The sequence below is a fragment of the Euleptes europaea genome, chromosome 7 (genome assembly GCF_029931775.1).
Source record: "Euleptes europaea isolate rEulEur1 chromosome 7, rEulEur1.hap1, whole genome shotgun sequence".
NCBI classification, from domain to species: Eukaryota; Metazoa; Chordata; class Lepidosauria; order Squamata; family Sphaerodactylidae; genus Euleptes; species Euleptes europaea.
This window is the reverse complement of record NC_079318.1, coordinates 884944-901031: the sequence shown is the minus strand read 5'-3', so window position 1 is coordinate 901031 and position 16088 is coordinate 884944. Positions and strand designations below refer to the sequence as shown.

General features: G+C 42.3%; 1 protein-coding gene across 1 annotated transcript in view; it reads right to left on the bottom strand.

Moving 5' to 3' along the window:
- PDE7B (phosphodiesterase 7B) overlaps positions 1–16088 on the bottom strand; it is a 95926-nt gene that overhangs the window by 26481 nt on the left and 53357 nt on the right. Inside the window, exons 2-3 of the mRNA XM_056852825.1 lie at positions 14207–14290; positions 3527–3678 (exon numbers count right to left, since the gene is read on the bottom strand). Of these exons, the coding sequence (XP_056708803.1) occupies positions 3527–3678; positions 14207–14290 (236 nt within the window). The remainder of the gene's footprint in view (positions 1–3526; positions 3679–14206; positions 14291–16088) is intronic.

Here is a 16088-nt window from a genome sequence, read left to right as displayed (position 1 = left end):
CTTTCTTTGTAATAACAGAGATCAAGCTTCCCAGAAGCCATACTTATGATTTGGAATCCCACCCATCCCAACCACAGGCACGTACAGGTGGGCTTGGTGGTGAAGGAAAGGTACTTTGTACATGCTCAAAAGTATGATTATTCCTTCACATATTCCAGAGCAGAGTCTTAGTCAATTTAAGCCTCACCGACAAAATGCCATTCAACTTCTTTCACCTAAAATGTCTGAAGGAGTTTTGCTGTTTTGTACAGAGAATATTTGAATCTCATACTTTAGAAAGAATGAAACTGTAAATAATAAAGACATTTAATACAAATATAACAGTTCTGGAAACTTTGAAGCCACTAAAAATCTCCAGTTTTCCAAGGCTCCCCCCATTAAACATACCTAAGTACTGTATTTTTCGCTCCATAAGATGCACTTTTTTCCTCCTCAAAAGTGAGGGGAAATGTCTGTGCATCTTATGGAGCGAATGCCGGCTTGCGCCATCCGGACGTGCGTGCGCCCAGCCGCCTCTGGTGCCCTGCCCGCCTCCCAGCTGGCCGTCGGGGCGGGGAACGCCGGCTGGGCGCGTGCGCGTCCGGACTGCGTGAGCCGGTGTTCCCCGCCCCGACGGCCAGCTGGGAAGCGGGCGGGGCGCACAGAGCCGGCTGGGCGCGTGAGCGTCCGGATGGCGCGAGCCGGTGTTCCCCGCCCCGATGGCCAGCTGGGAGGCGGGCGGGGCGCACAGAGCCGGCAGGGAACACCAGCTTGTGCCGTCCCAGCGCGCACGCGCCCAGCTGGCATTCGCTCCATAAGACAAGTTTTTAGAGGAGGAAAACAAGATTTTTTCTTGTTTTCCTCCTCTAAAAACTAGGTGTGTCTTATGGTCAGGTGCGTCCTATGGAGCGAAAAATACGGTATATCTTAGTAATTAGTTGGGGGACAAAGAAAAAATAAAAGGAGAAAATAGAAAGTATTGTACTAATAGTAATAAAAAGTTTATTGTCTGGGTCTACAGACAGAGACGGCATCCAAATGTTGAAGAACCAGCCCCAAAGACCTTGGCTTTAGAATCCTGGTTATCAGGCAAGATACAAACTACAATTTGTAAAGGTTGTGATTTAGATGTCAGGGCAACTCCTCAATCCTTGCACATCACTCCATGGGAGAAGGGAAGCAAGCCCACGGATCACCCCTCCCCTCCTCATCAGCCACGTGAAGACTTCAGCATTATCGTGCAGAAACATATATTTGGAGGAATAAAAATTCATGTCATGTAGCTAAGTAGTAGCAAATAATGTGGATATACAGTTAAACATTAAACTCTTTGGTAGCAAGTAGGCAGAATTCATATATTTACTTATTTTATTTATATTCCTGTGACGAACAAAAAGTTAATCTTTTAGAGAAGCTCAGAGGAAACAAAACTGGCAGGGAGAGGGCAGAGCTAAGGAGCTCACTCTCTCTTTTCTGAAAAAAGGGAGTGAGTCTGTTTTTGGTAACTTGTGTGTTCAGTAGTTGTTTTTGACTCTGGGAACTGGAGGGTTCAGATTTGCCTAAGCGGTTGTGAAACAACTCCTGTGGAGTGACAGGAGAAAACTGGAAGGAAAGGAACCCTTTCTCAGGTCACTGAAAGGGATATTCCATATATGGGGTTTTGTTAAGGTATTACTGCCACAAAAGATCTATAGACAGAACTGGAAGAGAGATTTGAGGAACAATCTCAATACTTTTTTGTATAATCTCCATACTTCCCCGTTCGCTAGGCAGCAGAGTCTGAACAGGAACAGCTATTGGAAGTTCTGTGGACTGAATTTGGGAACTTAATTTAAGAACTGTAATTCTGTACTAACTAAGCCATCTAAGATCTATGCCTTCTCTGTAGTAAAACTTATAAACTAGCTCTGGTTCTATGCCTTCCCTACATACCGTTTTCCCTCCAACTCCATCCTTTGTACAGTGTTTAATAAATCTCTGTTGCTTGGTTGTTAACTTGAAAAAGTGTCTGGTGTCTCATTTCTACTGAGGGAAAATAAGTAAAGGGGCTAAGGAGAAAAATTAAAACTCCAATCAAACATTTTGGAAAGCAGCCTCTCTCTTGCTCGGTACGCACGGATCATGAAAATCCCACTCCATCTCAGTAGATAATATATCCCAGAAAACGACTGAGATCTATTTCTCTATCTGTAATCTGAATCAGGTTTCCCCTACATTCTCCAAATCCCCACTTTTCTATTTTAAGTCTGGTTGTGTGTGTGAGGAAAAACTGTGCTCTAAAGGTTTTGTTAGCCGAATTGCTCCTTTACATGGGGAAATTAGCTTAAGCAATCGGTAACTATGTATTTATAAAGCGAGATCACAGCCAACTATACCGGAGCCCATTAACTGTGACTTTAAGAATCAAGACAGACAAGGGAATTCCAAATTAAAAAGCGTTTATGTAGTTTTCTTTCAAATCAGTGTTGCATACACACATACATAGAAATCTAAGAAATAAGAGATAGGAGTACAGAGACATTTGCCGTAAGGCAGGTAGGAATATTTTTACGGGAATATACGATACCTCCCTGTAGTCCAGAGTTCCATAGGATCAAGATGAATAAATGGGGGGGGCATGGGGAATAAATAGAGGGCAGGGGTAGCCCCCTGCGTACTCTAGCATGGCTGCTCACTCTGGCAGAGTGGCAGGCTGTATGAAATGGGAAGCCCGAAGGTAAGGTTATGGGTGTGGGCTACCCCAGTTATACTGTTTCTCTGGGGGCAGGATGATTGGATTAACCCTGCTAGTTTCCCAGGTGGCAAAAAGTGACAAAAGGATTAAACTGTGGCTACCGGGGCAGGGTAGTGAGAATTTGGAAATCTATTCTGATTCCGATGACTTTTGCAACCCGTGAGGAACTGGAAATTCTCTGCTGACCAGATTAGCATTTCGGAACAAAGGGTGTGATCTATGCAAACGTCCTGGGATCGCTGCAGCATAGCAGGAGGAACGACTCATCTTGATATCAGGATCGCTGTTGACGGCCCATTAAGCAGTGGATGTTGCAAGAGGAGGGGGGTGTTTGACACTGACTACGTGACTTTCTGCTTTCTATGACATGGCTGTGGCTGGAACAGAGGCTGTACAGGAACATGGCTTCTCTCAGGTTCACCGGAGGCTGCCCCTGCATCTGCTTCCTAGCTGCTAGCTGCACGGTGCTCGCAGGAGCAGCCGAGTCCGTTACAACGGAGCGGGCAGCGACCGTCTTGTATCGTTTGGGGCAGGCGCGCAGCCAGCACAGTAGTCGAGTGTCTGCATAGCGGGCTGCCAGGTCCAGTCGAAGAGGTTTGGGCAGGCCCGTTTGCTATCAGTTTCCAGGTCTTCATATCTGCTATATGTAGAAACTAAATAGGAATTCTACATAGGAAACATGGGAGTCTAACACGAAATTCCTTGGCATTAAATTTGAATGAGTTAAATCCAGAGACGGTGTTCTTAATGTAATTCCCACTTTGGTTTAGAAGAGTAAGTTTTTTTTAAGTCCTTAATTTGTATACTTCTTACCCTTGCTTGACCCAGATAGTCTTCATCCAGCAAATACAGTGAAGTTTGTGGTACGATCCCACGCAAGAGCCTGGATGCATGGAAATATCTCTGAAAGCTTAACAGTCTCTTCACCTTTTTCTTTGTGCCAATTTCCCCTGAGTAAATGGTATCTGTGGAAAAACGATTGGTACAAAGAGCTTCACTAAACCAACAAGCTAGAACTCAGATCAACTCTTGGTTGATGCATTTTTAAACCAGTCATTGTGGTTCTTTTCTCCAGTCCAAATGAAAACAAATCCATTTTTAACACCACATTTAGTTTTCCCAAGGCCCATGATAAAACAAATGATCAGCTCTAGAATATACAGAACATCCAAGCATGGGTGTTTTCATGTTTTTGATAGGAAAACTGAATCTAGATATAATGAGAATTATTTATATTTAGCCTCATATTTCAGAGAAAACTAAAGTACAGATACCAGTATGGTTGAGAACAACCCAAGAACAACCTGGGCCTGCAACCACCATTAATATTTTACTGAATTTTGTGCTAGAAAATGTTACATAAACCTCCTCTGTGATGGGAGAAGTGCAATGTTACCTTTTACAACTGCAGAGAGAAACTAAACTACATTTCAAACATTGTATAATATCTGCAGGCATGATTATGTAAACAGGATAATCCTATAAAAATCGTCAAACTACACATTCTATTCTGATAGCAAAGCCAAAGGTGTTATTTGCTTACATTCCTATGTATAATGTCCTGTCAATACCCACTGTATTTATTTATTTATTTATTTAATTAATTAATTAATTAATTAATTGAATGGATTGTAAAATGAGCATTATGGTAACTTATTTGCAAAAAAACCGTTTCCTTTTCCTTGAGTGGATTCTGTCTTCACATGACAAGTCAATTGAAGGCTTCCCTAGCTACAACGAAAAGGAATAGTTTTTTTGATTATATTGCATTGCTTGTGGAGTGTATGAAATCCTCAAAATAATGCAGTTTTCATTCCATCATTATTATTTATTTTTCATCCAAACGGTTTAAACACAGCTGCCTTCATACCGTACACTTGAGTTCTCTTTTAGAAGAAAAATGGCGAACCATAGGAAGGATGTTGAAACTTACATGGGGAAGCGTGGCGTATTCACAGAATATGGGCTGATTACTCAGTCCATGGGGTCAGCCCTCAAAAATCCATTTTGGACAACACAGTCAGGCATTACCCTACACAGAATGTTCACTTTTTCATCTCACCTCGCATTTCATGTATGGTGTAAAACATATATGAGCTCACTTGTATACAAAGCTTTTGCATTTTTTTCATTTTAAAAAAGTAAGTCTCTAGCCCTCTCCCTTGCAAAATTATGTCTTTTTTCTTATATCTCTGCAAGGGAAAGGGCTAGAGACTTAAAAAATTAAAAAACACATTAAAAAAATGAAAGCTGGGGATACAGCGAACCTGTTACACCTATTGTTGCAACTGTATATTGATATTCCAGTGCCAATTAAGAAAAAGTCTTCTGGTGGCAGGGGGAGGAAATGGCTGTCATTTGGGCAAGAAAATCTTATTTTCCCACTAACACAGCAACCATCCAGGCTTTGCAGCAATCATTCCCGAAACTTCAGAGCAAAGCAGGTTTGCGAAAGATCAGAGAAAAGCTGGGGAAACCCCCAGAGGTGCACAAATGCAGCATGATGTTGCGGGGAAGCAGGGAAAAAAGCTGCTTTCCCAAAAGCATTGAACCCGGCCAGATAACCCATGTGGAAGACATACAAAATGGCTGCGTGTTCGTCATGTACAATATTAATCTATAGCTGAATTCTAAGGTGGCCCGATATCTTGCTTTCCCTGCAGCTCCAGTCGCCTGTTGTCATTCAGAGGGGTGAAGAAAAAATGGGTGTGGGCGGGGAAGAGGTGCTGTGGCATCACTTCTGGGGCATCAGCACAACACTCTAGGATTCCACTGGAACTCTGGCAAGACCATAGAGTTTTGGGAGAATCTTATTAGGGTGCTTTCACACATGCCAAATAATGCATTTTCAATCCACTTTCAATGCACTTTCCGTCTGGATTTTACTGTGTGAAATGTAGGATTGCCAACCTCCAGGTACTAGCTGGAGATCTCCTGCTATTACAACTGATCTCCAGCTGATAGAGATCAGTTCACCTGGAGAAAATGGCCGCTTTAGCAATTGGACTCTATGGTATTGAAGCCCCTCCCCTCCCCAAACCTACTCTCCTCAGGCTCCACCTCAAATACCTCCCGCCAATGGCAAAGAGGGACCTGGCAACCCTAGTGAAATGGCAAAATCCACTTGCAAACAATCGTTAAAGTGCACAGAAAGTGGATTGAAAGTGCATTATTTGGCATGTGTGAAATAACCCTTAGAGTGTCACAATGCTGTCATTTCCAGGTTTGTGCCAGAAGTGACATTGTGGCATCGCTGCAACACCTATTTACTTCTCCCCACCTCCTAAACCTCCCACCAAATACCAGCACTCTGCTAGCAACCCTTCTGAATACATTGGTTTAGGCTGCAGTGACAAGGACACTTTCCTTGGAGTAAGTTGTATCGAATAACATGGGCTTACTTTTGGTAGACCTTTGTGGATTGTTCCTTTAATCCACTAGTTCTAGAAGGCCACTAAATCAGAGCTATAAAAGCAATTTGAACATAGAGCTACATTTTATTTATTATTTACTTGGATAATTTTTATGCCATCTCTCTAGAAAACCTGCACATACACAATGCTACAGTATACAATGAATTTAAGATTGTCTTCAGTTAGGAACTTACTTCTGATCTGAAGCATTATAGTAGGATAATTGTTTAAAAATGTCGCCATTACAGAATTAGTGAAAGGAAATAGCCCTTGTTCCTCCCTAAGGAAAATGAAAGTAACCTGTAATAACAGAAAATCCAACTGACAATTTATCAATTTAATGTTCCCTTCACTTTGTTCTTTCTCTTCTTTGTGTCATTTGGAATGTTTCCTCAGTGTTATCATCAATACGCCCCCTTCCTTGGAACAGAAGGTCAGGTAACAAACTTAGCAACTGATCACTTGCAAAAATCTGGTTCTAAATGGAATTTATTTATTTAGTAAAACTCATGGATCAAGTGACTGGTGAGATGCTTGTGTAAGCTCTGTCCAAGTGATGTAAAACATTTCATTATATTGTAAAAAAAAATCTTTTTCTGTGGTTGCAAAGCCACTGCTTAGACATTGTTATATAGAATATGTGTGTGTGTGTGTGTGTGTGTGTGTGTGCATATGTGTATATATATAATTTTGTTTTATTATTTTGTGGGGAGAGGTAGATCCCTGTGTGTGTGTGTTAAGTGCCGTCAAGTCGCTTCTGACTCATGGCGACCCTATGAATGAAAGTCCTCCAAAATGTCCTTTCTTTGACAGCCTTGCTCAGATCTTGCAAATTGAAGGCTGTGGCTTCCTTTATTGAGTCAATCCATCTCTTGGTAGATCCCTACCACCATCTAAAATGAAATGAAGACTCATTGCTAAGTTAGTCTGTTACAGCAAAAATAAACCGTATTTTATAACACAATTTTATATCCTTTCATGTGCCAGAGCCTGCTTCTTCAGATGCCACAAGCAGATTCCACAGTGTGCAACTTGGAGAGACCTACTCCATCTTTGCCCAGACAAGTCTCTATGATGCACATAAGGTTGGTCTTTTAATCCAGGATTAAATATTGGATGACTGCTAGTTTATTGTGAAACAGCTTGGTGTTCAGAGCAGCCCTTTCAGGACTGATGAGGTGCCAGGAGGATTACCCTTTGGCACAGACTAGTAACTGCGGGCTGCTAGGCACGGTAGGTCAGCCATCAGAGAGGCCAAAGCTTGCAGTGAGCTGATGCTGGCCAGGGAGGCTCGCTACAACAAGAAAAGTTTCTTCAGATAAGTGAAGAGCAAACACAAGGGAGAAGAGGCCATAGGCTCACTGTTGGGTGAAAATGGAGAAACTCTGACAGAAGACAGAGAGAAGGCAGAAAGGCTCAATGCTTATTTTGCCTCAGTTTTCTCCCTGAAAATGAGGAACGGGCTCATCTAGAGAGGACAGTAGGCAAGCCACAGCATCCGGGCTGCTGGCTGACATGAACAGGGAGGTAGTTGAGAAGCTTGTAGAGAGCTTGCAGAGCCTTTGTCCATCATCTTCCACACCTCTTGGAGGACGGGAGATGTCCCACAACACTGCAGGAGGGCAAACGTTATCCCAGTTTTCAAAAAAGGGAGGATGGATGACCCAGGAAACTACAGGCCAGTCAGTTTGACCTCTGTCCCAGGGAAGAAACTGGAGCAGATCTTAAAGAGATCAATAGGGGAGCATCTGAAGGACAACTTGGTGATCCGGGGAAGTCAGCATGGATTTGTCCCCAACAGGTCCTGCCAGACCAACCTTGTTTCCTTCTTCGATCAAGTGACCAGCTTACTGGATCAAGGCAATGAGGTTGATGTTTACCTGGATTTCAGTAAGGCTTTTGGCAGGGTTCCCCATGATGTTCTGATGGGTAAACGAGAGGACTGTGGACTGGACTGTAGGATAGTTAGGTGGATAAAGAACTGGTTGCAGAAACGCACTCAAAGAGTAGTTGTCAATGGCATTTCATCTGAATGGAAGGAGGTATCCAGTGGGGTGCCACAGGGTTCGGTTCTGGGCCTGGTACTTTTCAATATTTTTATTAATAATCTGGATGAGGGTGTGGAGGGACTACTCATTAAATTTGTAGATGACACCAAATTGGGAGGAGCAGCGAACACACCAGATGAGAGATAGAATTCAACGAGATCTGAACACACTGGAAAAGTGGGTGGATGTGAACAGGATGCAATTCAACAAGGATATGTGCTGAGTTCTACAGCTGGGTAACAGAAATGAGGAACATGCATACTGGATGGGGGATACACTTCTGTGCAGCAGTGTGTGTGAACAAGATCTTGGGGTACGGGTGGACCGTAAGTTAAATACGAGCAGCCAGTGTGATGCAGCAACAAAAAAGCTAGTGTGATCCTGGGGTGTTATCAACAGAGGCATAACATCCGAATTGCAAGATGCCACAGTTCTGCTGTACACCACATTGGTCAAGTCGCACCTGGAGTATTGTGTGCAGTACTGGAGGCCTCACTTCAAAAAGGATGTGGACAGAATCGAGCCTGTGCAGAGGAGAGCAACGAGGATGATCAGGGGCCTGGAGACCAAGCCCCATGAGGAAAGGCAGAGGGAGCTGGGAATGTTTAGTCTGGAGAAGAGGAGGTTGAGGGGGGGGGGGACTTGATTGCTGTCTTTATGTATTTGAATGGCTGTCACTTAGAGGAGGGCAGGGAGCTGTTCTGGTTGGCAGCAGAGGATAGGACTCGCAATAATGAGTTTAAATTGCAGGTGGAAAGGTACTGGCTGGATATTGGGGGGAAATTTTTTTTACAGTAAGAGTTGTTCAACAGTGGAATCGGCTACCTAGGGAGGTGTTGAGCTCCCCCTCACTGGCAGTCTTTAAGCAGAGGCTGGACAAGCACTTGTCAGGGATGCTCTAGGCTGATTCTGCATTAAGCAAGGGGTTGGACTAGATGGCCTGTATGGCCCCTTCCAGCTCTATGATTCTAACTACACCACCAGCCCGTCTTTGGGTCTGTGATATAAAGACTGAGCAGTACTGGTAAAACCCAATCTGCATTCCTGGCCTGAATTTGCATATACAAAAACAGCTTGTAGGAGAATTTTGTGGTGTGAAAATAATTAATATTGGTTGTGGGGCTTTCTCTGTGTTTCTGATGTGTATTAACAGTGAAGTAAATTAATATTGTTCCTAAGTTTAACTCCTGGCTGAGTTAAAGGTTTTGATACTTAATAACACCTTCTCAGTTTGAATTATATATCAGGAAAGCACATTCAGTTCTATTCACTCTGTGCGGTGCTGGGATTCACCAAACCAGTGCAATTGTGCTGTGTGGAATTCCTAATTAAGACAATCAAGAAATGTGCTGTATCAGTCATTGACAGACTACATCATCGGATAATGAAAGATAATTTTAATCACCAAACGTGAGTCACTGAAAGGATCTGGTTCAGTGACTCACTAAACAACTAAAGTCAATCTGAGAATTAAATTATTGTTGCCTTACCAGTAACAATCCATTGATGGAAGCCAAGCAAGGCTAGGCGCCAGTAAAAGAAAAAGTGAATGAAGTAAGCATTCAATACTGGAGCACTTGAAATTTACACTAGACAGTGCACGGAGTGCCTTGTTTCTCTACAGACGGGACTGTGTTCAGTTTATACAAACCACAGCTCTCACTAACAGAATAAAGAATTGTAAAACATTGGTTCTTGTAGGTTATCCAGGCTGTGTGACCGTGGTCTTGGTATTTTCTTTCCTGACGTTTCGCCAGCAGCTGTGGCAGGCATCTTCAGAGGAGTAACACTGAAGGACAGTGTCTCTCAGCGTCAAGTGTGTAGGAAGAGTAATGTATAGTCAGAAAGGGGTTGGGTTTGAGCTGAATCATTGTCCTGCAAAAAGTATCAAAGGTAATGTGCAAATCATTGTCCTGTAAGTATCAAGATAATGTGCTAATGAGGGTGTGGTATGTTAATGTGGAACCATTGTATCCTGAAGTGATCTGTTAACATGTGGAATCCAAGGCTAATCCGCATGGCTATTGTGGACTGTAGTCTTTGTTAGTCTGGAGGTTTTCAGGACAGGAAGCCAAGCCTTATTCATTCTTAAACTCTCTTCTTTTCTGTTAAAGTTGTGCTGATGTTTATGAATTTCAATGGCTTCTCTGTGTAATCTGACAAAATAGTTGGTAGAATTGTCCAGTCTTTCAGTGTCTTGGAATAAGACCCTGTGTCTTGGCTTACCCAACCCCTTTCTGACTATATATTACTCTTCCTACACCCTTGACACTGAGAGACACTGTCCTTCAGTGTTACTACTCTGAAGATGCCTGCCACAGTTGCTGGCAAAACATCAGGAAAGAAAATACCAAGACCACGGTCACACAGCCCGGATAACCCACAAGAGCCAATGAACTCTGACCGTGAAAGCCTTCGACAATAAATTGTAAAACACTTGGAACATTATGTGGATGAATCACACTCCAGAATCCCACAAATTTATGGAAGGAAAATGAGTCTATAAATGTTCCAGACCTAATCAGAATTTCATCTTCCTAAAACCTCTTGGAGACTAAACCTAGGGTTTTAATAGTACACTTTGTCTACCTTATTTAACCTCCTTAGTTTTTTTTCACATATCAAATATCAGGAAGGTAAAAAGATTCTACACTCTTCTGTAAGCTATTAGAAAAAATTGAGACAGAGAAGCAAAAGCATGTTCTCCATCCACAATGCTACCCAACTTGGCTTCTATGGTCTCTTTATCCAGTTGATCATCCAAAATTGCAAATATAAAAACCATCACAGTTTTCTTATTTATTTATTTTTACCTTAAAAGGTACCTGTTTGTTCAGATTAGTGCTCAAAAAGAGTCAGAGAGAGCAGCCATTTCTATTTTTCTATCCTAACAGTCTCTGGTCCATCTGTTTTGCAGCCAGCACTATCTAATCTGATTATGTCTTAAGTACCTCCTGGTGTCAATTTCACATATTCAAATTCAAATTTATTAATACGGTTGACTGACCAATCACGTGCCAACACATCAAAAATTCCAGACACAATAGTTTTGCAGCATAGAATCACAGACTGCCCATACATATAAAGGTGTAAGGTCAATAAAAGCAACCCCTGGTTAAAATTATCATCTTAAAATTGATAAAATTGTAAAATATTCTAACAATGTGAGCTCTAGCCCTGCGGCAAACCATAAACAGATTCCAGCAGACGGCAAATCCACGAAAGCAGATTTATTGGTTATCATCGACAGGTTTCAGAAGCCATATTCAGAAGGACACTAGTAAGGGGCAAAGGCAAGGTGCAGAGCATATATGGAAAAGCAACAGGAGATAACTGGTAACCTAGGCAACCCCCCTCCCAGAGGCAGGAAGGAGCACTTGGCAACAGTATGGGAATTTAGGAAGACTAAACACGGGGCCCAGATCGGCCTTGGACAGAACAGCACAACAGCACCTGGGAGCAGCACAATCGCACTACCGCATACCATCCTCATGGCTTGCGCCTGAAAAACAATCATTCTCTAATAAAGTTCTGCGTATTTTAATAGCAACAGCGCAGAACTTAGCAGTTTGGAGCGTGAGCTGAGGGTCTCCTAATAGGAGCTTCTTTGCCAAAAGTTCAACTGACTCTTCAGGGAATTTCCCAAGTAGGGGGGAAATAAGCTTTGATCTAACTTTGTGGTAGAATGGGCAACATATGGTTTCAATGTCCCCTGTTCCACACGGACATAACCTTTCTGATCTAGGGATCTTCTTATATTTCCCTTCTAATACAGCCGATGGAAAGGAACCCACCAGTCTTTGTTCTTCAGAAGTTCGGGTAGAATAAATCAGCACCTGGGGCTTTTCCTGGTCTAAGTTGGTCAATCAAGGATTCAGCCTCCGTTAAGGAGACAAGGGGCCATACGGGCAGGTCCTCTATCCTCTCTAAGGAGGGGGCCAGAGAAGAATCTTTATACATATCCTGAAAGTAAGTTGCCCTTACAGCTGGAGAAATGTGCGAATCTAAGGGAGCTAGCTCCTTGGATGAATGTCTTGATATCAGCTTCCAGAATTGGGAGGAATTCCTCTCTTTGGCTGCCTGTATAACACTCCTTCATAATGCCCGAATGTTTTATTTCTTTTTGTGAGCGACAATTTGTTTATAAGTTTTCTTCAGTGTGAGAAAAGAGTGTTGAGCTACTTGACGTTCCTCTCTGTCAGTTGTTCTATATAAGCGGCAGGCTACAATTACAGCCCTTTTGGCCTCTAGACATTCCTTGTCGAACCATGATTTAGAGAAAAAGCCCCCCCCCTTCTTTTTTTGCATTTGCGCCATTATGGGACATTATGGGTTTAAGGTCTTGTACTAGATTTTAATAAGTGCTCAAAGGGTCTGGGCCCAATTCCAAACCTGAAAGGACGATGTTGTATTTTTGCATAATTTCAGATGCTAGGGCCTGTTTAATCTTTTGGTCCAGCTCTGGAGTCCATTTGGCCCGACAACCCATATGTCCTGTGGCTGTGACAGATATTGGGTAGTGTAATTTACATTGTAATTGCCACGTTGGTACAATTATAGTCATTGAGAGGGGAAAATGATCTCCCTCTAGATAAGGTGATACTTGAAATTTTTCGACCACGGCTAATAAAGACTCACAGACTAGCATATAATCAATTATGGAGAATTTCTGACCCCCTGTGAATGTAAATTCGCCAGGGTAGTCTCCATTAAGGGAGCCATTGAGAATATATAAATTATGCCTGTTTGCCAGTTTTGAAAGGCAAAACCCTACAAAGTTTGATCACATACTGCAAACTGCAGATTTGAGGCTTTTCCATCATGCCTTGAAACAGCTTTTTCTCTCAGACATCACAGAATGGCCCCCATGAGTGTTCAGTTACAGAAGGCATGATGTGTACAAACCACTGCCAAATAGCTAGATCCATGGACTGCCCAAGAATTCCATCATCTGAAAACATTGTTCAAAGATCAGTGAAACGGCTTTAACATAACTGTGGTTTGGATCAATCACCAGAAATGCTTTATGCCAACAGCAAGCAGATATTGAAATCCATGTTCCTACTTCTATGAGAAGATACGTTAAAGAGGAATGTTCTGTTCAAGAGGTCGTTTGCAACTATATACTGTATTTTCCTATATTTTCCTACTATATTCAAGTAGTGGGAATCACAATAATAGGCATTCAAATGTGACTGTAGGTAGATGAATGAGGGGAAGAGATTTTTTTAAAAGTATATCGTAAGTGAAAGTTTATGGTATGGTGAACTGTAAGGGCGTAAAGCAAGGCTGAGTACTGGCACCATCCTTATTTAATCTATTTATTTCAGATCTCCCTGCTTTTTTAGCTAATACTGATGGTCATGCACCTAAGCTAAGCTCTGAGAAAGTCCCTATTCTGTTATATGCGGATGACGCAGCAGTCCTATCCCTTTCAAAGATGGGTCTTAAACGTTTATTAGCTTCGTTTATTCCTATTCTGTAAACGGAATTCTCTATCTATTAATTTTGATAAGACCAAGATCCTGATCTTTTCTAAGACTTGGAAGCAATCAGTTTGGAAAATTGAGGGAAGAGAAATCGAACAAGTGAAAACGTTCAAATATTTGGGGGTCTCTTTTCATTATAATTTAAAATGGATTGCACACCGTAATCAGTCCCTAACCTTGGCCAAAAATAAGATGGCTGCAATAACTCGGTATGGTGAACTGTAAAATATGAGTGAATATGTATAGACTCAGCAAAGAATAAACATTGGATAGTTGAATTATATCAACATCCTGACTTTGCCTTTATTCTGCAGCGGCAATTAAATTAAACAGTACTTAGAGTATTCCTTGAGCATATTCACTGTGAAAACAAATGAAAAAAGTATCTACAAAGTCAAAACACTACAAAATTATTGGACACTCCAAAATTATTGGAGTGTAGAAAATAGTTCTTACTTTGTGTGAGTGTGTATACAAATAGAACTTCAATTATCATCTTAATGTTCCCATATTATTCCATTTTCTAAGCAGTGACATACTTACTGTTGAGAAGACGGAAGTCTATAAATGGGTAGGAACCACGTCGCTCAGAGAGAACGCCTGTCTGACCTCTCAGCCGTGCATCTCCTGTAAAACATGATAATCCAATAAGTTCTAGACACACTAACTTTTTTGAAAGAAGAAACTAAATTGTATTGAGCAGTGAGATTAACATAATCAAAATTATCTGCCTAGAAAAAAAGTTCAGTTTGCTTAGTACACTACATGATATCTAATAGGTTAAGTGAAAGGTTAAGGTATGATGTGCTGCAAAACGTAAGTGAACATGTGTAGACCCAACTACATTGGGTCATTGGATGAAAACCCTCCACTGCCTTGTTATTGCCACTGTCATGGCTACTACTTCGCTTGGCAGATTGAGTAAGTATGCTGAAACACACAGTTGTCTGCTGTATTTGAGCATCTCTAGATGTGAGTCAATGCTATTTATGATCATTTCCCCAATAATGTAAGTATTTCTGAATTTGGGAACAATACTAATTAACAGCGCATTCCTGACATGCGCTGGTGGCCCACGCCAAAGGCCTTTGGAGGCCAGCAAAGGCCTATGCTGGCGCAAGGGCCCACAGCGCCGGCATCTGGGCAGCGCACGTTGGCATTTGTGGCCCCAGTGCCGGCATGCCAGCCCGGACTCCGATGGAGCCTGCAGCTGGCGTCTGGCCACCGGCAAAGGCTGCTTTGGCACCCCAGGAGGTGTTCCCGGGTCGTCACGATACTGGCTTTATGGCTGGGGGGGTCCATTATGGCTCAGGAATGCCCACTTTTTTCAGGCTGAGCAACCCTATGAGGGTTGCACGGATTTTTGGCGCTGGGTGGAGGTTTCGGCCAGGCTGAAACCTCTTTAGGAGGCAGCGCTGCTGCGTTGCCTCCTAAGCCGGGTACAGGCATTCCGGTCAGGAATGCGCTGTCAGTAACCAAAATGGACACATTCTTCAATGTAATGCAATACATGCTACAAACCAATACGGGTGTGCATTTGGATATGCCGAACCGAAAAAAGGGCACAATTTCAATGGAGCTGAAAAAGCCACATCCCAAAAAAGCCAATTTTGGGGGGGGCTTTTTTCAAATCCATTATACCGTATGGGGAATCTTTGCGGGGCAGTCTTTTAAGGTTGAGGCACCAAATTTGCAGCATAGTTGCAGGTGACCCTCCTTAGAAGAACCCTCAAGTTTGGTAAAGATTGGGTCAGGGGGTCCATTTTTGGGCTCCCCAAGAGCCCCATCAATTCTCTATTGTTTCCAATGGAGAAAAATGGGACCACATAAAATTGGACCCCCTAACCCAATCTTTACAAAGTTTGGGAGTTCCTGTAAGGAGAGTCACCAATAGTTATGTGGCAAATTTGGTGCCTCTACCTCAAAAACCAGCCCCCAGAGCCCCACAAAGACTCCCTGTATGGTATAAAGAAGCCAAACTCTTTAAAAATTAAAGAGCATGGCTCCATATTAGTCTATGGAGAGCTGTAATTATTGTTTTGCAGGTGATTATCCCTAAGAACCGTGAGAAGGAAAACAGGTATGCTTTATTGATTTGTAAATGGGGTGGGGGTGGGGATAAAAACACAAATAAATATAGTAATCCAAATTCTGCAAAAATTCTAGAGATCAAGTTATGAATGGACCTGATTGGCTGTGCAAGTCAAATCAAAACCAAAGATAAACTTATCACTTATACATTTCCTTTCATATCATGGAAAGGATATTGCAATCACCAATCTCATAGGCAACAAACAAGTAATTAAAGTCATGCTAGAGAAGGTAAAACTGAGGTGCCCCACTGATCTATGCGGAAGGCAGCCTAAATACTGTTGAAATAGGTGAGATGACAACCACATCCTTGGCATATCACACATAGCTCTTG